At 49.7% G+C, this 19,877-nt stretch overlaps 9 protein-coding genes across 9 annotated transcripts; 4 read left to right on the top strand and 5 right to left on the bottom strand.

Moving 5' to 3' along the window:
• Positions 1 to 1,116: 1,116 nt before the first annotated feature.
• Positions 1,117 to 3,885, bottom strand: BGW36DRAFT_288523 (type I 3-dehydroquinase-domain-containing protein; the record flags this gene model as incomplete). The annotated part of the gene is made up of 2 exons (XM_046210583.1): positions 1,117 to 1,368; positions 1,429 to 3,885. 2 exons carry the CDS (start codon positions 3,883 to 3,885, stop codon positions 1,117 to 1,119), a joined length of 2,709 nt encoding a protein of 902 aa, XP_046076803.1.
• A 230-nt stretch (positions 3,886 to 4,115) lies between these two features.
• BGW36DRAFT_355189 (fungal-specific transcription factor domain-containing protein) lies at positions 4,116 to 7,019 on the top strand (the record flags this gene model as incomplete). Its single annotated transcript, XM_046213613.1, has 2 exons — positions 4,116 to 4,265; positions 4,365 to 7,019. The coding sequence occupies 2 exons, from the start codon at positions 4,116 to 4,118 to the stop codon at positions 7,017 to 7,019; spliced, it is 2,805 nt and encodes a 934-aa protein (XP_046076804.1).
• On the bottom strand, positions 6,949 to 7,968 carry BGW36DRAFT_369977 (catabolic 3-dehydroquinase). The gene has a single exon (XM_046215192.1). The coding sequence runs from the start codon at positions 7,779 to 7,781 to the stop codon at positions 7,320 to 7,322; it is 462 nt and encodes a 153-aa protein (XP_046076805.1). The 5' UTR covers positions 7,782 to 7,968; the 3' UTR covers positions 6,949 to 7,319.
• A 76-nt stretch (positions 7,969 to 8,044) lies between these two features.
• Positions 8,045 to 9,264, top strand: BGW36DRAFT_369979 (protein qutG). Its single transcript, XM_046215193.1, has 3 exons — positions 8,045 to 8,288; positions 8,340 to 8,919; positions 8,980 to 9,264. Exons 1-3 carry the CDS (start codon positions 8,120 to 8,122, stop codon positions 9,119 to 9,121), a joined length of 891 nt encoding a protein of 296 aa, XP_046076806.1. The 5' UTR covers positions 8,045 to 8,119; the 3' UTR covers positions 9,122 to 9,264.
• BGW36DRAFT_369980 (quinate dehydrogenase) lies at positions 9,265 to 10,396 on the bottom strand. The gene has a single exon (XM_046215194.1). It carries the CDS (start codon positions 10,285 to 10,287, stop codon positions 9,304 to 9,306), a length of 984 nt encoding a protein of 327 aa, XP_046076807.1. The 5' UTR covers positions 10,288 to 10,396; the 3' UTR covers positions 9,265 to 9,303.
• Positions 10,397 to 10,591: 195 nt separating this feature from the next.
• On the top strand, positions 10,592 to 12,335 carry BGW36DRAFT_423339 (quinate permease; the record flags this gene model as incomplete). The annotated part of the gene is made up of 3 exons (XM_046219824.1): positions 10,592 to 11,128; positions 11,198 to 11,914; positions 11,967 to 12,335. 3 exons carry the CDS (start codon positions 10,592 to 10,594, stop codon positions 12,333 to 12,335), a joined length of 1,623 nt encoding a protein of 540 aa, XP_046076808.1.
• A 152-nt stretch (positions 12,336 to 12,487) lies between these two features.
• BGW36DRAFT_414205 (quinate utilization oxidoreductase QutH) lies at positions 12,488 to 13,585 on the bottom strand (the record flags this gene model as incomplete). Its single annotated transcript, XM_046219280.1, has 1 exon — positions 12,488 to 13,585. One exon carries the CDS (start codon positions 13,583 to 13,585, stop codon positions 12,488 to 12,490), a length of 1,098 nt encoding a protein of 365 aa, XP_046076809.1.
• Positions 13,586 to 13,806: 221 nt separating this feature from the next.
• BGW36DRAFT_369983 (xylose isomerase-like protein) lies at positions 13,807 to 15,108 on the top strand. Its single transcript, XM_046215195.1, has one exon. It carries the CDS (start codon positions 13,963 to 13,965, stop codon positions 15,046 to 15,048), a length of 1,086 nt encoding a protein of 361 aa, XP_046076810.1. The 5' UTR covers positions 13,807 to 13,962; the 3' UTR covers positions 15,049 to 15,108.
• Positions 15,109 to 17,475: 2,367 nt separating this feature from the next.
• Positions 17,476 to 19,856, bottom strand: BGW36DRAFT_355196 (uncharacterized protein; the record flags this gene model as incomplete). The annotated part of the gene is made up of 2 exons (XM_046213614.1): positions 17,476 to 19,691; positions 19,763 to 19,856. The coding sequence occupies 2 exons, from the start codon at positions 19,854 to 19,856 to the stop codon at positions 17,476 to 17,478; spliced, it is 2,310 nt and encodes a 769-aa protein (XP_046076811.1).
• Between the last annotated feature and the right edge of the window lie 21 nt (positions 19,857 to 19,877).

The raw sequence follows: 19,877 nt of genomic DNA on the forward strand, positions 1-19,877 counted from the left end.
GTCAAATCAAAACTGTGAAGAAGTAGAAGGTTGCCCCAATCAGAAAAGGTGCCAAGCTAAACATGACTGCCGATCAGAAGGACTAGCTCGGCAATATGCAGTAAAATTCTCCGTAAATTAGCCAGCTCAACTCCCTTTCACGTAGCTGGTCAGTTAAATGATAGAAATTGTCGTCAACCTCTTTCAAAGTTTAGCAGAATTCTTAAACATAACATGTATATTGGAAATTTATGACTATTACTAACGTGTTGGATTATCCAAATTCAATTAATAGACGCTCTCGGAGGGAAAGGTGGCGGGTGGAAATGACGTTGAAAATAGCTTCACTAGTCGTCATTTTCGGCGTCCAATTCACAGGTACCCACAATCTATATGTAAAAAACATACTGCACCATGGTATGAACTATACTAATAGTAATTTTGAAGCTGCGCAGCTATTTTTCTAAGATATATAGAATATTGAATTAAAATATAAAGAAAAAAGATATATATAATTTTATTATTATATCTTTTTCAACTATCTGAAACTTAAAAGAAATATCGTGGGTGGTCCATGGGTCTGGAGGCAAGAGACTGTGGTAACTTCGAGGAGTTTGGTTATGACTGGCAGGAGTGGAGGCATGATTATGCACGGTTTTGGTGAATTATACTCGATCTGTGAGACTACACTCGTATGGTCAAGTTTCGTTTTAGATTTCTAGTGTTAGAACTAATTGGAATGCCTGGAATGAAGTCGAATGGATAGGGAATCACGAGGGTATCATTAATCAAGTCGTCCGTATCATTAGTGGTTGCAGAACCTTCTGGACGACGGTTCCGCTGGATCTGGTTTTAGCCACAGATGATCCGCTGTTGTCTGCTCCGCACGCCTGTCGGGATATCGTACTATTGACTTTTCTGTCCGTGACATTTGGAAGTACGTTCCGCATTCAAATCCCCGGCAAGAGGAGCCCCGCTTACACACGAGTGCATTTGACGGGTTGACCATATCTTGGACCTTTAGCTCCAGGTCATGGCTCTGATGTCGTAGGTACTGCAGGGACGGGAAAGGATTATTAATTTCCGAGCCGGCCTTGGCTTGGGAAGAGGCATGCTAATAGCATTTTGCATAAAACTTCACATAGGTTGCCCATCGAGATTCTCAAGCCGAGTTTGCAGATCATAATCCGCGTCCTGCTCCTCTTCTTTGTACTCTTGCAATACGATAGTGCGCATTAGTCGTCGGGGAGCGCGACATCCGGTGAAGAGCTCGAATTGGGCAAATCCTTGCTCAGGGAGGACATCCAGACCGTCGAGAGCGACCCAGCCACGATGGGATAGAGAACGGATCTGGCGCATGAGGGGAGTGTTGAGCGGTTTGTAGGCGAGCTTTATAATTTGTCAGCAATTTAGGTCATTGTCCATCGTTATTTCTATTCAGGGACTTACATCTACGACTACTCCACCCGTAGGGCTCTCGATCCACTGCGAAGGAAGCCGAAAGTTTGGTGCAGGTTGGTCACCTATCCGGTGCGCCGGAATACCTGAGCAGATTATGGTTGGTTGCTTGTAGTTGGCCGGCCAGCTGTTCTGCAAAGACTCCAAGACGTGTATGTGATAGTTGGAGGATGGTCCGCTTCTACCAAGGGTGTGAAGGTTCAGTCGCATATAATGCTGGGCTAGCTTTTCGGAATTAACAAACGTACGGTTCCAGATGAAGATATTCTGGACTCCTAAATGAATCATAGAATATATCGCGGCACGGGCCATTCCACCGGCTCCAATGACCAGCCCCGTTGTGGAGGGCCGGATGGCGTTGGCCGGAGACAGTCCTCGCCGTATGCAATTGCAGATACCAATCCAGTCTGTGTTATCTCCATGCAAACCCTTGATCGGTCCTGATCGACTTTTTTCCATGTCCAAAGAATTATCCGTACTGGTCTCGAGGTCACGAATAGGGATCAAGGTGTTGACAGCCCCGATAGCACGGGCATGAGGAGACATCGAATGGAGGAGAGGAATTACTTCTGTTTTATATGGCAGGCTGACACTACTCCCACCGAAGTTTGGATTCTCAACTAGCTCGTTGAGTCCTCGCAACGTCGCCGACTGATGAATTCGATAGGTATGGGGCATGCCGCGCATCTCAAAGGCTGCGTTGTGCATTGCCGGAGACAAACTATAAGTAGTGTTGGCACCGAAGACGAAGAATTGCATAGGATCTAGCACAAATGAGGAGTAGAGCGCATCTTGCGCTTCTTTTATAGTGATAGACGGCAACTCTTTCGTTACAGCTTCAGAGGTTAGGGGCCGAGAGATCACAGGTGTCAATATTGGGTTGAAACAGCATGATTTTCGGCCTAGGGGGCCAGAATTATAGGCGATGACAGGCAACTGTGACCCAGGAAGAGTTTTAACCTGGTGGCGGAAGCGTTCAACGGCGAAGTTGTCATCAATTGACGCTGCGGGTTGCGTTAAGCGAACCATATCACATCCAAGCCGCTTCGCCCGCTCATATATTGAGAAGTACTCAGGATCATCCCAACCTTTAGGAAGGGACTGGTCGGCTGAATAATGCCCGATGACCTTGGTTGAGCCCTTTGAGGCGATGATTTGAGACAAAAGGCTATCCTCGAATGATAGATCGACTGTCACAAATTCTGGTCCCAAGCGTAGACCTTGCTGCACTAGTTCTAGGTAAGATGCTCCTGAACGCCGCGAGGGTTCGGTATGCTGATTAGCCGAAACGACCCTGCGATCAACGTGATATATCAAAGGGACAATTATGTTGCGTCGCACTGTGGCCACAATTTGACTAATACCGTCCATGAGATTCGACTCAGTCCCTAGTTGAGCAGACGGCGTTGCGGACACATCAATCTTAAGCTCAAAAGCATCCGCGGTTGATTCCAGCTCTTCGATATCTAAATCGCGTTCGAGAAGGGAGGATATTGGCACGGTAGCGGCATATGTGAATTTGCGGGACTCAATCGGCTGCATATGTAGAGGGAATGGTGAAAGTTGGTTCCTCAACTCGGAGATATTACCAGTAGCAAACGCCACGAAGCGGAGAAAATCGCGCTGCAGCCGCTTGAGCATCAGGAACGGAGCTGAGGTTTGAGCTCGCTGGTCCACCTCCGCATCCCACTGAGTATAGTGTTGGCTATCCTTGCCGAGTGTTTGATCTCCAATGCCTTTCTCGGAGACATTGAAGAATTCAAAATTTGAACATGCTCGGTAGATCGGACCGGACAACTTAAGTAATCGACGGACCTTCTCAGTATCCCATGTTCTCAGATAAGACTTGATGCTTCCTAAATCCCGAAGTATATGGATAACGGGGTGGGTTTTCGCATATTCTCTGAGCAGGATCTGTCCATTGCGCTCCACGTCGCCCGATCCACAGACAATAACGCAATCGTGTTGATGGTCCATGAGCATAGATTCCATCACAATAGCCTCTTGTCGACGGTATTGTGGAGGGGTGTATTCCTTTTTATAGGCGGCACGAGAGCGCCCTGTCACCTGCTGAAAGTATCGGTCTGCTTCAATCAAACGTCTCCCATAGGTTGCAGCGAGCATCACCGCAAGACTTGACTTGCCCGTACCACGTATACCGATTAGGACGATCGACGCATTCTGAGAAAACTTCCTCTGGGTCTGAAGCGACTCTTCGAAGCGAGAGGGTGATGTCAAGTCCCTGAATCGGGGCGCAAACCTAGATCCATCCCTAGATACCTCCAAGCGGTCTTCAAGGAGTCCATAGTCAGCCTCCGAATACCCATTAATCCCTAAAGAATTGCCTGATCCCTGACTGAAGCCTCGTGAAAATCGGCGGTGGTTCTGGTCTGTAAGAGCCTCAATGTCGTCTAGCCGGCGTTTAGGAGGCCGCACAAGGATTGACATCACTAAGGGAAGATGGAAAGGGTTAAAATTGTCCAAGAATTAGTGTGGACAGCATATTCAGCCCGACATGACCCGAAGAGTGTTTGCAGGATAAAAAGAGGCTCGCCGGGAAAGGGCAAGTCGATGAAGGCAAATTAGTGAGTAAATCTAAGAAGCAAGTCACCGCATAAGCAATCATCAGCCAGTGAAGGCCTGGGGGGAGGTGATGATGGAAGTGGAGAGAAGTAATAATGACATTATCCGTAGTTTCTTGGGAATTTGGTGGAAATCACGGCGCCGCTGCCTTGGAGCCTGGTCCGGCTAAGCGCTCAACCGAGACGCACTCAGCTGCCGGCAAAGCCATCCTCCACTCAAGCAAAGTCGGAACAAGTACCGCGCGGGTAAGCGATACTGAGCCTTCCCCAACTTCCCCTTTCTCCGCCCCCGGCCCTCCACACATTATTCCATCGCCTACGATTTTTTAAATCAGAATTGTTTAGGCCGCTTTTGTCCTGGCAGGTCCGGGGTTACTATCACCGATACCTGCGGAGATTCTGGTAACCAGCCGCCGGCAAAGCATTCATGTCGAAGATGAGCTTGTGGGCACTGTTATATCGATTATGAGCAGCGATACCCGCCAGACTACGAGGGGCAGCGTCAGGTCCAAAAGGCGATTAACCGATGATAACAGGGCGGACGACCCCGCCTCGAATCCCAAAAGGCAGAGAGTTTCTCGTGCTTGCGACAGCTGCAGATCCAAAAAGGACAAATGCGACGGGGCTCAACCGGTATGCTCAACCTGCGCTTCACTCTCGCGACCATGTACCTACAGAGCCAATCCGAAGAAGCGCGGCATTCCGACCGGATACATTCGCACTCTCGAGCTGCTATGGGGACTCGTGTTCAGGAAAATACAAGGTAGCGAGGAGGTTGTTCGAACTTTGCTGAGGGGTGCTAATATTCCTGGCCATCTGGAATCTATGGGAAAGGAGGCGGAAGGATCGGATACTCTGCTGTCGTCATGGAGAAACAGCATCGTCTTGAAGGAAATCGAGCGAGTTTTGACATCTCTTGAGCAGCCAGAGGACGAACAAGAGCTTGGAGAGATCGATTCCCCAGCAGATGTCGAAGCAGCGAGTGTGCTTTCGTCTGAGACGCTTGAGTGGCATCTTCCCGATCCACTGGGGGGTGGAAGGGAAACTTCCTTAGCGATTGGGTCGTCCCCAGTGAGAGCAGCGCCGGTTATGCAAACATCAAACCGCATCACCAGGAACACCGGAGCCCAGACTGCTCCTATAGACGACCAATTCGAACGCCAGCCTTTGCAGCATCAAGCTGATATTCCCGACTCTGTTCCTCCAAACCGTTTCCAGCAGCTTCCTTCCAATCCCTGGCCATTACTTGATATTTATTTCTCTTATACGCAGTGTTGGTTTCCGATACTTGAGAAACACGACATTCTTCGAACAGCTTTCCGCAATGCCGACGACGATCGATATGATTCTCCTACATCACCAGGCTCGGGAGACAAGGCGGCTTTGTGGGCGGTTTTTGCTCTTGCCTCCATACAGCAGAGCTCAATCTCGACCACACGCCAGCTAAGGGAGGACCGACTTGACCCCAGCCAGCTATACGCGAAAGCTAGGAGTCTTATTCCAGGAGAAAATGGAAGTCATGAAATTGGCCATGTCCAGGCACTCCTGATTTTGTCACTGATCAAGCTAGGCCAGCAGGACTGGGCGGCATCCTGGATCCTTGTAGGGTTGGCCGTTAGGATTGCCCAGAGTCTAGGGTTAAATTATTCCCCTAACTCATCCTCAAGCGCCACTGATGAGAGCAAGACTGTAGGGCGGTCCAGGCATGTGTTCCTGGGGTGCTTTGTCCTGGAAACTTTGATTGCTGCGCAAACGGGCCAGGTGCCTTCGCTGCGCAAAGGCGACTTGACGATGATTGGTCCAATTAATGAGGATGGTTTGGAAGAATGGCATCCTTGGGAAGATCAGACCGGTCTTCGTCCGGTTGAGTCGTCTCGAGGTTCTTTTCATCGCGGGCCTCTTCACGCACTTAGTACATTTAATCGGCTTCGATCTTTGATGTTCATTTTGAATGACTTGTGCTGTTGGGGGCAAGCCTCAACGAACTCTCCTTCTCATTTAGAGGCGCTTGAACAGCAGCTGCAGACCTGGGTTTCAGTGCTCCCCAGAAGCTACCGGATCGATTGGCAAACAGTCTCAACAAAACCCGCCTCGCCGCACATATTTGCTCTTGAGATGATCTACGAAGCTGTCGCAACAGCCATAAGCTTACAGATCTCGTTGCAGAGAAATGAGAGAAGCGGGCTACAACGTGCTGCGGAAGGTTATAAGCGCCTCATTTCATTAATCCAGGCCTACACCGAGACCTATAGTCTTTCGGCGACTTGTCCAACCTTTGGAATTGTCTTAACGTTAGGTCTTCCGCCAACTGGCGCGAGAAGACATGCACCTTGGGTCTTCGAAGCTGATCCTGGCATCAAGCACAAACTCCAGTCATTCTCGGCCCATCTCGCAAGAGTATGGACCCATGATAGCCAGCTACCTCAAACAATATCCGAATCAACTACCTCCACAGCACCGGCAGCCTTGCTGCAGGGTAATCCATACAGGAGTCCTTCAGCTCAGAATGTGTCTAGAAACAACCTGCGCGTAGCGAACCTAATTAGTGAGTCTCGTTCTGGAAATCTTTCAACCCGGGAGTCATTCCGCTCACCCACTTGGATGCGGACATCCTCAAACGACGAAAATGCCGCTTTATCTCTCCCAACACCGGCCGCGTCTTTGAATATTGGGCTAGGAATAGAAGCATCAAACTCCACATCTCAGCGAGATCTCCAACATCAACACCGTTCTTCAGTCTCCGGAAGACCTAATGGGGCGCCGATGTTATCCGATCTACCAACACCATTTTCAACAACAGGGCCTCAATATCAACAAACATACAATGACGCAAGCCTACAGTTCAACTCACTTGTCGACTTAGAGGGACATGGATCACTACGCCCGCCAAGAATTGCTCCTGATCTCGATGCCCTTTTTGACGAATTGGCGTCGCTTGACGGCACAGAGAGGTGGGGTCCTATTTATGCCAACTGCAAGACTAGCGGAACACTGACCTAAACTCCAAAATTATAGGATGGATAACCAACCTGAGTTTATGCAAAACTTAGGATTTGTCCCAGAGGCAGGCATTCCTGAATTGTATCCATACACCAGCCAGACAGATCCATTCCTCTTAAACCCAGCCCAGCAGCCATTGGCATCTCCAGAGACAAACACCCTCAGGCGGGAGTCACAAATAATGAGCGACTCAACGCTAAATTTCAAGAGATGAGTGTTTCGACATGAGGGCGAAAGTAGTCACATAGGATATCTACAGCATTACACATGTGAACAGGTATTGTCAATTCGAGACACTATTTACAATGCCGCCTTCTTCTCCAGAGGCTTAAAATTCAAAACAACATGCTCCACGGCGACCTTATAGCCATACGCACCCAGCCCAATGATTATTCCGGCAGCTTTGTCACTGAAGTAACTGTGATGCCTCCAGGGTTCACGCGCATGGACGTTACTCACATGAAGCTCGATGAAGGGGATCTCCACACCCAGCAGCGCGTCCCTGATGGCGACGGATGTGTGTGTGTAGGCGCCGGGGTTGATGATGATGGCGTCGGTATTGCCACGAGCATCCTGGATGCGGTCCACGATGGCACCTTCATGGTTTGACTGGAATGTTTGGAGAGTGGCGCCGAGGGAGGTGGCTTGGGCTTTGGATGATTCTTCGACGTCCTTGAGGGTGGTTGAACCGTAGATGTGGGGTTCGCGGGTGCCCAGGAGGTTGAGGTTAGGGCCGTTGATGAGGAGGATTGATTTAGCCATTTTATTTTGCTGGTAGGATGTATGTAAGATACGGGGTACAGCTAAGAGGGGAGTTATTATACTATGGTCCAGTCTTGCGGAAAGCCGCGGCAAAAGACTCTGCCGGGCTGTTGACCGGCCCGTTAGGATCAGAATATGGAACCAGTTTTAACTAGACTCATTTTGTCAAAGTAGTGGTCTATTAATCAAGCTTTTGTGTGGTGGTGACTTCAATGCAGTCCATGCAGCTAGACTCCTCAACGTCTCCACTCCAACTCCTCCAACTCTCTTTCCCCTCTTCTTTTCTCCTCTCAGCCTCCCACAACACGCGGCAGAAAGCATACAAAATCGCTCTCATCATGAACTGCCCCATCCCCCAAGACCAGCTCGACGAGATCTACGCCTTTGCTATCGATCTCGCCCGCAAAGCAGGCAAACTCCTGCTCGAACGCATCGGCGAGCGCAACGTCGACCAGATCTACACCGAGAAGGAAAACGCGGTAGACTTGGTGACTCAGACAGACGAAGGTAGTCCCCCCTTTCAAATCCCGTGGTAATCCCCCAAGCTGAGTGATCTAGATGTCGAATCCTTAATCAAAACCGCCATCCAAACCAAGTACCCCACGCACATGTTCCTTGGCGAAGAAACGTACGCAAAAGGCCAGTCTCGGGAATACCTCATCGACGAACAGCCAACATGGTGTGTTGATCCCTTAGACGGGACTGTCAACTTCACACACGCCTTCCCCATGTTCTGTGTCTCCATCGGATTCATTGTCAACCACTACCCCGTTATAGGGGTTATCTACGCACCCCTCCTAGACCAACTGTTTTCATCGTGCCTTAACCGCGGCGCGTGGTTGAATGAGAAGCGCCAGCTCCCGCTTATTCGGAAGCCCTCTATCCCTCCAATGCCTAGCAACGCACCGTCGAAATGCATATTTGCCTGTGAATGGGGCAAGGACCGTCGCGATATCTCAGACGGGAATCTCCATCGAAAGATTGAAAGCTTTCTTAATCTGGCTGCGGAGCGCGGTGGGCGTGGTGGTAAAGGTGGGATGGTGCATGGCGTGAGGAGCCTAGGGAGTGCGACGATGGATTTGGCGTATACGGCGATGGGGTCAGTAGATATTTGGTGGGAGGGAGGTTGTTGGGAGTGGTGAGTTCTTTGTTTTTCATCCAGTATATTCCTTTTTTGGGTAATGGCTAAGCCTTGTAGGGATGTGGCTGCTGGTATTGCGATCCTACTTGAAGCTGGAGGGTTGGTAACGACGGCGAATCCGCCTGACGACTTACACGCGCCCATTGAACCAGTCAAGCTAGGGAGCCGGTTATACTTGGCTATTCGGTGGGTGCCCTAGCCCTTACATTTCGAAATCATACTGATCGTGTAGACCTGCTGGTTCCACAGCGACAGAAACAGGGCGGGAGACGCAGGAAAGAACAGTGCGAGAGGTCTGGCGCCGAGTTCGACAGCTAGATTATAATAGACCAGGGGTATAAACATATATACAATGAATTTCTATTCTATCGATGTATGAATCTATAAGTTCGACTTAGCCCTCTCAGCAACAGCCTTTGCGACAAATTCCTTGACCTGCTCTACCAACCCAGGCACCGCAACCACGTCCGTCCCCGTCCAGAGCCTCGCTTGCTCGAGGCCCTGCCAGATCAGCGCCTCCGACCCGAGAATCACCTTCCATCCGGCATCCGAGGCCATCTGCGCAATATCCGTCCACGGCACGGGGTGGTAGCACATCTCCAGGATAACACCATGCGGTTGACGCCCTAACAGCACCTTTAGTGTCTCTCTCGCGCGGCTCTCTTCCTCGGTTTTGGGCGGATAGTTCGGAATGCCCGAGACAATCGCAACAGGTGCTTCAACTGTAGCCGCAACAGCCGGGTCGGAGATGGGGACAAGAGGCGCAACGCCCGACCCACCGGCATTCCGCTGCTTATCTTCGGCAAGAATAGTCTCTATCTCGGCGGCATCCCGATTAACAATATAGATCTTACTAGAGCCAAGCCAGCGTCGCAGAACATAAATGGCCGTCCGGGCCGTGCCGCCACCACCGACAATGAGCGCCGGTTTCCCGCGAAAGTGGTCCGGTCCCGTCGGTGAATTCTGCAGTAGGGCCTCGCGGATCCCGATGCAGTCTGTGTTTGTTCCGACGTAGGATGTCTCGCTTTGAGAGTCCTTGCGGAGGAAGATGGTGTTGCAAGCACCGGCTTGCTGGGCGTCTTCGGTTAGGTCGTCGAGGTGCGACATGATGGCGACCTTCCAAGGCATGGTAACGGAGGATCCCACAAACTTGGGGTTAGAGCGGATGGAGGAGAGGAAGGTGGTGATGTCCGGGGATTGGGTGTAGGAGGGGCCATTTGCGCTGGAGAGGGCGATTTGCGTCCAGTTGAGGCCGAGGGCGTTGTAGACTGTTTGGTGGAGGGGTGGTGAGAGGGAGTTGCGCAGTGGGTGGCCATAGAGGTAGGCGACGCCGTCTCGGTCGGAAGGGATTGTGATTTGCTCCATGGCGGACGCCTTGGAAGATTTCCTTAGGTCGATTATTGCAGGAGAGATAGATGAGGATATTTAATTATTTATAATAGAGGAGCGTTTAGCCGGAGTGGAGCACCCGGGCGGGTGAACGCTTTGCCCCCCAATCCACATCTGCCTCCGCTTAAACGAGAACCCCTACCTCCGCTTAATCGAGAATCCCCGTGGGGATCTTAATTTGAAATTTATCCCGGTTTTGACTGTATTTATATCCACCTCCTCTCCTCTGCATCCTCCATGAGTCGTTTTACCTTCTATCTTTTCCTTTTCTCAGGTCACAATGTCCATCCTCTCGCTGGTCGAGGATCGACCAACCCCTCGAGAGGTCTACAACTGGCGAATCTATATCCTCGCCGCCGTTGCCTCCTGCACTTCATGCATGATCGGCTATGATAGCGCATTCATCGGTACCACTCTCAGTCTCACTTCCTTCAAGAACGAGTTCAGATGGGAGGACATGAGCGCTAGCGAGCAGAGCCTAGTCAGCGCCAACATTGTCTCCCTCTACCAAGCTGGCGCTTTCTTCGGCGCTTTGTTCGCCTACCCTGCTGGTCATTTCTGGGGTCGCAAATGGGGCCTTATGGCTTCTGCTCTGGTGTTCTTCCTTGGTGCTGGTCTGATGCTTGGTGCCAATGGTGATCGCGGCCTCGGCCTGATTTATGGTGGACGTGTGCTCGCCGGTATCGGTGTCGGAGCGGGTTCCAATCTTTGCCCGATTTATATCTCTGAGATGGCTCCTCCTGCTATCCGTGGTCGTCTTGTCGGTGTCTATGAGCTGGGATGGCAAATTGGAGGTGTTGTTGGTTTCTGGATCAATGTATGAATACCCCTTTTTTTCTTTTCCCCTTTTCATTTCTTCCATTCCGCCTTATACTAATGAGACCAGTACGGTGTCGATGAGACCCTTCCTCCTAGCCACAAGCAGTGGCTCATTCCCTTCGCCGTGCAGCTTATTCCCGCCGGCCTACTTATTATCGGTGCTCTTTTCATCAAGGAATCTCCCCGTTGGCTCTTCCTACGCGGGCGCCGTGAGCAGGGAATCGCAACCCTTGGTTGGATCCGCAACCTCCCCGCCGATCACATCTACATGATGGAAGAAGTGAGCATGATCGAGCAGTCCCTCGAGCAGCAGCGGGCAAAAGTTGGTCTTGGTTTCTGGAAGCCTTTCAAGGCTGCCTGGACCAACAAGCGTATCCTCTACCGGCTTTTCTTGGGTAGCATGCTCTTCCTGTGGCAGAACGGCTCAGGTATTAATGCTATCAACTACTACAGCCCGACGGTCTTCCGCAGTATTGGTGTCACTGGTGGCAACACCAGCCTCCTCACCACGGGTATTTTCGGTGTCGTCAAAGCCGTTGTCACCTTTGTCTGGTTGCTGTATCTGATTGACCGCGTGGGTCGTCGCCTCCTTCTCCTGGTTGGTGCTGCCGGTGGTTCAATCTGCCTATGGGTGGTTGGTGCGTACATTAAGGTCGCGCAGCCCGCGAACAACCCTGCTGGCACTCAACTTGGTGGAGGTGGCATCGCAGCCATGTTCTTCTTCTACCTATGGACGGCCTTCTACACACCTTCCTGGAACGGGACCCCATGGGTCATCAACTCTGTACGCGTCTTGGTCCCAGAATTCATCGTACAAGTTAGCTAACAATTGACAGGAAATGTTCGATCCTACCGTCCGGTCGCTCGCACAAGCCTGCGCGGCAGCCTCCAACTGGCTGTGGAACTTCCTTATTTCTCGCTTCACGCCGCAAATGTTCTCAGCCATGGGCTACGGCGTGTATTTCTTCTTTGCGTCTTTGATGATTCTCTCTATCTTCTTCGTGTTCTTCCTCATCCCCGAGACCAAGGGTGTCCCGTTGGAGAGCATGGAGACACTCTTCGAGAAGCAGCCTGTGTGGCGAGCTCATGGAGAGCTCCTCAAGGAGCTGCGTGCTGACGAGGAACGGTTTAGGCACGAGATCGAGGAGACGCAGATCAAGCAGGCTGGGTTGCATGGGGAGCATATTGAGGAGGCGAAGGTATAAATAACATGTATATAACTAGTATTCTGGATATGAGTCAGATTTAGCGTTACTCTAATTGACCTGAGGATGTTGCAATTCATACTACTCATCTAAAGCGATTCCAATGTATACCGGGAATCGAGATAAATTTACACCACAACCCAATATATCAGCTATATCTCCACCGGCATCCCCTTCTCAAGCGACTCTTTAGCAGCCCTCACAACCATAAGCGCCCTCACCCCATCCTCCACCGAACAACTCACCTCCCGCACTCTCCCCTGCAGAACATCCACAAAATGCCCAAGCTGCTTATCAAACGGTTTCACATCCACCCCCTCAACACTGACCTTCTCAATCGTCAAATCCCCATTCCACCCCTTCAAAGCCTGCCCACCGTAGCTCCACCGCGTCATATCCGGCACAGATAGTGATCCCTCACTCCCAAAGATCCGATAACAGTCGCTCGCACTCTTCGTTGGGTCAACACGCGGGATAAGCGGGTTTTCACCGGTGCCCGTCTCAAAGTTCAGCGGCGACGGAGTCGCATCGCAGACTAGAAACGTCCCCACGACACCGGATGCAAAGCGTAGTGTTAACGCCGCACCTTCCTCGGCTGTATGGCTGGTGTTAGCACGGTGCCGCTGTGGACGGATAGACTCGGCATGGACGCGCGTGATGGGTCCGAAGAAGAAATGCAGCAGATCGATGTCGTGGATGAGGTTGATGCCGAAGACGCCGCCCTTGGATTTATCAGCGCGCCAGGCGCCCAGGGGTGGAGCGAAGTAGTCGTCTGACTTTTGGAGGGTCCAGAGACCGTTCACGGCGATTAGGGTTCCCAGGGAGTTTGTGGTGATCTGGGTCTTGGTTGTTTGGACGTAGGGGTTGAAGCGTCTATGGTGGCCGACTAGGATTTTCACATCTGGCCTCTCGTTTATTGTGGATAGAAGGTCCTGTGCGGATTCGATTGAGTCGCTCACGGGCTTTTCGAGGAGGATGTGGATTCCGTGGCTTATGAGTTCCTTTGCGACGGCGACATGGGTGTGGTTTGGGGTGCAGACGATCGCCGCGTGCGGGTGTTGATGCCTTGGGAGGGCGTCGAGCATAGAAGTTATCGAGGGAAAATGGGGGACATTGAATGATTGGGCGATGGGGATGGCAGTTGGGGAGGGATCGATGAAGGCCGTCAATTGGGTTAAGGGATGCACTTGCACGGACTGTGCGTGGCGTGGGCCGATGAGGCCAGCGCCGATGATTACAATGCGGATCATTTTACTGACTAGATTCTGGAGTCTGTGGGTAGATTGAGCCCTTGCATTTATAAAAGATATATTATTCCTTTCGACTTTGACGTGGTGGAGTATTTTCCTTCTTAGGATTGGAGTAGCAGGGCAAAACGTTCTCCCGCCAGCACATTAAGCGTTTACCCGGTATACTCTTTGCTGATATCCAGTATTACAATCTTGATTCTGAATTTACTTCATTCTGATTGTATAATTGTGACAAATTAATAACTGGCTATTGCCAACCAAACCACCTAATATCCAACCTTATTTCCTTCGACCCTCAGCTGGAGTCGAGCAAACACCACGGGATATAACCCCTCCCTCTCCATCACTATACCACAATACAGTTAGGGAAAGAAACAATGGCCCTGAAAATTGGTATCCCCACAATGTCCCTCGGTCGCCCTGGCCTCCACTCGCTCGACGACAAGCTGCACGTTGCCGCCCAGCACGGCTTCCAAGGAATTGAGCTCTTCATCGACGACCTCGTCCAAACCCGCTTCAATAACTCCCTCCTCAAAGCGGCCCAGCACACCTCAGCCGTCTGCAAATCCCTTAACCTCACCGTCATCTGCCTCCAACCTTTCTCCTTCTACGAGGGCCTCCTAGACCGCACACAGACATCCACCCTCCTCACCCAAAAGCTTCCGCTCTGGTTCGAGCTCGCCCGCATCCTAGAGACAGACCTCATCCAAATCCCCGCGAACTTCCTCCCCACGGACCCAGAAACAGGAGCTCCCCGCACATCCGGCGACCTCAACCTCATCGTCTCAGACCTCAAGGCCCTCGCAGACCTCGGCGCTGAGCAAGGTTTCCGCTTCGTCTACGAGGCCCTCTGCTGGTCCACACATATCGACACCTGGGAAGCAGCCTGGGCCGTCGTCAAGGCTGTCGACCGATCCAATTTCGGACTCTGCTTGGACTCATTTAACCTTGCCGGTCGGATCTATGCGGACCCAGCCCATCCCTCCGGGAAGACGGCAACGGCAGAAACTGACCTGGAAACCTCGCTCAAGCTCCTGCGGGACTCGGCTAAGTCGGGGGATCTAGATATCAAGAAGATTTTCTACATTCAGCTCGTTGACGGCGAGCGGCTTTCTGCGCCTCTAGACCAGTCACATCCGTTTTATGTTGCGGGCCAACCTACGCGCATGAACTGGTCCCGAAATGCGAGGTTATTCCCTTGTGAGGTGGAGAGGGGTGGGTATTTGCCTGTTTTGAAGATTGCTGAGGTTCTCTTTGAGATTGGGTTTGAAGGGTGGGTGTCTCTGGAGTTGTTTTCGAGGACTTGTGCGGATCCAGATCCGAGTACGCCGAGATTGCATGCGGAGAGGGGGATGGAGAGTTGGAGGAAGATTGTTGCTGCGTTGGGGTTAGGTATTGATGTTCCGGCTCCACTAGCTGCCGCTGGGGGTAAACAGGTGATGACGGTTCAGCATCGATTGTAGATTTTGAATATCTAATGCTTGGTTAAGTAACCTATTTTAGTCAATGATTAAATTAAGTAGAATACATGATAAATTCACTCACTATCATGAGCCACAGTTGGTGATTAGGGTTATAGTTGGGGTTATGAGTAGCTTCCCTCAAATAGGAAAAGACAATATCAAACTCACTGTACCAAATTAACCTTATCTAGTCTAGCCCTTATCTCCTAATCAACTCTAGACGTACTAACCCAATCTATCGTAGGCCTCTCCTTTTTCTTTTCTTTCCTCATTCTCAGTAGAGGTTTACATACCATGTAAATCAACTAGAGGTCCGTTTACAATTCTCTGTGAGCTTTCTTCGCTCCCGGCTCTGGAGAGCAATTCTTCCTTTTCCCTGCAATTTATGCCTGGGCTACGGTCTCTTTCGTCAGATTAGATCCCTATGCGCTTTGGCTATCGAGTGGGGGTGATATGCCTTTGTATTATCTATGCTTTGTTTCCTTTGGATGCGGGTTGCTTCTTTGTGGTGGATTGTATCGTAGATTACGAGCAGAGTTTTCTACAGGGAGCATTGCTTTCCCTGGTGCGGCTCAAAATCATTATAAACATACAAACATGGTATGTTTTTGCCTCCACAAGCCTATATCTCTTCTACAGATTTACAACTATCGTGTGAGTATCTATGGATTTAACATTGAAAATAATAAATAGTAAAACCATTTTCAATATACACTACTGCATATCAAAGACAAAATATAAACTCTGTATTGTACCCAGAACTATCCTTACACTGAGCGCAATTGGCTCCAGCATGCTGGTGTCTAAAATGGATCTAACGGCTATTTTACATATTACCTTATAAGACTGCGGTTGGTAGACGTGGATATTTGCATTACAACTGACGAAGTTATAAGCTAGAAAGAGAAAGTTGTCAATTAATTAGGCCTGTTTCTCTGGTTTCTCATTGGAACTTCGGCGTTGTTTCGATTCTTTCTTTCTGATGGAAAGATCTCTTGTAAATAGAACTAGATAAATGCTTAAGAGACATGTCGCTGTGAAGTTTGCTAATATCGAGTCTGGAGCGTCCCCTATCGTCCAGGGATCCCATCTCATCCATAAAATTGCTAACTAAGTCGATAGTCCAGCTACCAACGGCACAATCTCAGTCCAGGGCAAGATAGATCGAAACAATTCGGCCCCACCGAAAAATGTATACATCAGTGTGTGGTGAATGATGTTAAGAGCAGCGAATACTTCCCAGCCTAAGTGGTGTTGAATAACTCTCGAGTACGTGAGATACGGTGTTGTCAAATGATGGAAACCGAAGTGGACGTCGATTGCACCACCTGAGGCTCGCACCAGGATAATGTCAATATATTCATAGAATTTCGACAGGTGATACGCTTGACGAGACCAGGATGAATAAGGAGTGTCACGAGTGAGTAGGATCGATAGAAACAGAATAAACGAGATGAATGAGTATTGCCAACTGTTGATTTTTATCAAAGTCCGAGCTAAGGATACTGGCCCCTTGTACGAAACGAAGATATGTGTAGTCACCCATCCGAGAACGAAGAAAAATAGTTGATGTGAAAACGCCTTGAACGGTGCTAAAGGATTCCATAGGTCTATCAGAATGAGCAGATATCCTTTGTAAAAGAAGAAATTTTTCTCTTTTTACCTGGAGCCTATCTTCGCAGTCAGTTATTTCGCAAACAAGCGATAGCTATTTATTCCAAGGTTTTAGAGTTGGGATGAAAATGAGTCAACCGCTCACACTGCACGAGGCTTGAGTCATCTTGGCCAGAAAACGAGCCTTACCATAACAAGTCAAATGTGAAAGATCCACACGGCGTCCTCCACTATCTTAGACCCCGCACTTTTCCTTGATAGTTAAAGTCCACGTACAGTGCCATTTTATTCTTATCTTAAGAGATTCAGTATAATTTAAGTAACTTATTATAAAGAGCGAATAAGGCTGGTACGACTTATGCGGGCTAGCACGAGAATCGTACGTCGTCTTCCGTCCTCCATCCCGCGCGTTACCTCATTCACCCCATCTTCCCAGAAAAGGCACATCCAGGCTGGAGTGAGCTCTCTAGAACTTTGACTACCAACCCGAATAGATAGTCAACACTTAAATAGCTGGTTTGGTATGAAAAATAATAACTCTTTAAATCCTAAAATCCTATAGGGTTCAAGTTCAACACAGTATAGAAGTAGTACATTGATATCCTAGCTTACAGCGTAAGCCTAAACCTCCTGCTAACCACGCCCACTACTTCAGCAAAATATCGTCCACCAAAGGCCCAAAATGCTAGGTACATCCTCCTCCAACCCGCAATGCCGAGTATACCCTAATACGAAACCTCATATACCCCTTTACGGTTCAATCATGCCGCCATCAAAGGCCAAGTCTTCATATAGCCTGATCCCTCAGTCTCTTCAGCACCAATCCATATTCTTCTTTCTCTGCCCCCAGAGTATCCGCAGATTGTTGAACATCTTCTCAAAGCCGATTTTATCGCTCGTTGTTCCGAAATCAATCCCCACCCATAATAGCCTCTCATTATCGTCCACTAACTCCTTCTTCCGATCCTTGCCCAACTCGGCCAAATTCCATTCTTCTAAACTGGCGGCATCTTGGCGAAAACTACGTAATGCCTTACCATCCTTCTCTAGAACAACCCGTTTGCAACTACTCGGATCCTTACTACATTCACAGGATGACGAATTGATAGTTGTATTCTCGTCAATTTCAATCGCTAAAGAAGAAAAGGGGGTAGGATTGGAAGCTTTCCCGGACTCGGACCTAGAGGGGCGCTGCAAAAGTAGCACAAGTAGACTCGGTTCCGGCTTTTCGAGCACGACGCCAACAGTTCCATTATTGGAGACTATGGAAGTGGTGTAAAAGTTCGGAGAGAGGAATAGCTCACTGCTGCTGCCTGTAAATGTCGACTTGCGGTGAATACTTGTCCCAAATATGGATACAGGGATGGAAGAAGCACTGGATGTGGTGGTGGTAGCGGCCGTCTGTGATGAGTCCCTCCTTCTCCCAGAGCTAGAGAATTGCGGGCCTGAGTCCGATGGACTTCCACTCGAGATTGAGGATGGCGAAGCAGGCTCCATAATCCTAGATTGGTCCGTCCCAGACACAGTGGAGCTTAATAAGCCACCTGTTACGGTAGGAGAATCTTTTGGGAGGCTATTTCGAGGTGTTTTCGCCCGCCATAGCTGCAAACGACCGACGTATTTGCTCTTCTTGCCGCCTAATATCTTGTTAGCGTTAAATGTGATGGCTTCTATTCCGACCGATTCGAGAACAACTTGGTACCCGGTAATTACGTGCTGAAACTTGAAGAGCTCGGTGCGCTTGTTGAAGCCAAGTGCGGAGATAACTGGCGCGAGACGGTCGCCTTGGAAAGATACGTTCCAGGTATCACCTCCGGCTGTGGATTTGGAAGTGGCATATAAAGGGATGAGGCGGGAGCGACGCATGTCGACGGGGATGATTGTATTGGTCTTCTCTCCAACAGTACCTGGGCGGGGTGAGTCAGTGATAACAAGCTTGAGGTCAACAGACGTGAGGCGGAAGATATGAATCGTCTGGTCGTAAGCAGGAAATGGGCCCCTGAGCGAGGCATCCATTATTTTCTCGCTATACGAGAGCTCCCAAGTTGGTGTAGCTTCGACAGTGTCTTCGACTTCGAACCACATTTCTGGGTTTGCTTCAAAGGTCTGGACGAGAGCTTGTGGGCTGAGCTCAAGATAGTGGATACTGGAAGTCCTGATGGTTTCTACTAGCTCGATCTCGAGGCCCTTCACATAGCTTGCGACAGTGATTCCCCAATCCCTCATCTGTATCTCGAAATTGCTAGATGGCCGAAATGAGCATGCATCCCTGTACTCCTGGCCAGCTTTCACTCTCGCGATAGTCCAAAGTGCCTTTGCTATCGCGAGCCACTGCCGCTCCATCTTAGAGTCCTTGCTATCTACCTCAATGGTATTTGCAGCACTCATGTGATAAACAACTGCATCGAGACCTCGCACTAGCGGAAACTGATCAGGATCAGAACCAAAGCCGGATCTTTGAAGTTTTTGTTCGAACAGACTTTCTAGCGAAGTGGGAATATCGAGGACGCTTGGATAATGCCTCAAATTAGATGTCGTGGACGTAGTTCCAGTCCTAATCTGCTCCGTAATCTCCGCTAAGCTCCGCTGAATCGTTTCAATAATCCTATCCTGTGCACCGTCAATCCTCATTGCAAGATCATGGTGAATCCTGAAGATATTGATGTGCAGTTCATTCGCCATGCGCACATCCAGGGTTTTCAAGACCGTCATGAGTTTGATATTCAAGAAAGTGACTCGATCTTTCAAGCCCTGTACTTTGCCGGCAATATTGAAGTTCCAGAAAATGTTCGTGATGAAGCCGTCTTTCCACTTAAAACATTCCTTGTCCTTCAGGAATTTCTCGCAATCTTGCAGTGTACGCCCATAGTCCCCGATGATATCGACGAGGGTGACCCCATATGAGGAGTCTGTGTATGAAGAATCTCTTGGCTGTCCATTTTGGCTAAGAGATTCAATGACTTTGTGGAGATCTTTGAGGTTGGCGGCTAGTCCTTTGACATTATCCCCGAACTCACTGTATAGAGAAGCTATAGGATGTGTCAGCATAATAGTATCGGATTGTAACAGCGCAATATATGACTGGAGGGCTTGCACTTACGAGCACGATTCACTTTGCTGAAGCCATACCTGTACGTCGTCGTCGCTATCTCGATAAACCTCACCAGATCACCGAATCCGAATCCAAAGCTCATGCCTGTGGTATCTGCGTCATA

Source organism: Talaromyces proteolyticus (genome assembly GCF_021365285.1).
Source record: "Talaromyces proteolyticus strain PMI_201 chromosome Unknown BGW36scaffold_2, whole genome shotgun sequence".
NCBI classification, from domain to species: Eukaryota; Fungi; Ascomycota; class Eurotiomycetes; order Eurotiales; family Trichocomaceae; genus Talaromyces; species Talaromyces proteolyticus.

Coding starts and splice junctions, on each gene's coding strand:
- BGW36DRAFT_369979 (XM_046215193.1), top strand. CDS start 8,120: ATGAACTGCCCCATCCCCCAAGACCAGCTCGACGAGATCTACGCCTTT. Junction 8,289..8,339: donor GGTGACTCAGACAGACGAAG/GTAGTCCCCCCT, acceptor TGAGTGATCTAG/ATGTCGAATCCTTAATCAAA. Junction 8,920..8,979: donor GAGGGAGGTTGTTGGGAGTG/GTGAGTTCTTTG, acceptor TAAGCCTTGTAG/GGATGTGGCTGCTGGTATTG.
- BGW36DRAFT_369983 (XM_046215195.1), top strand. CDS start 13,963: ATGGCCCTGAAAATTGGTATCCCCACAATGTCCCTCGGTCGCCCTGGC.
- BGW36DRAFT_369980 (XM_046215194.1), bottom strand. CDS start 10,287: ATGGAGCAAATCACAATCCCTTCCGACCGAGACGGCGTCGCCTACCTC.
- BGW36DRAFT_369977 (XM_046215192.1), bottom strand. CDS start 7,781: ATGGCTAAATCAATCCTCCTCATCAACGGCCCTAACCTCAACCTCCTG.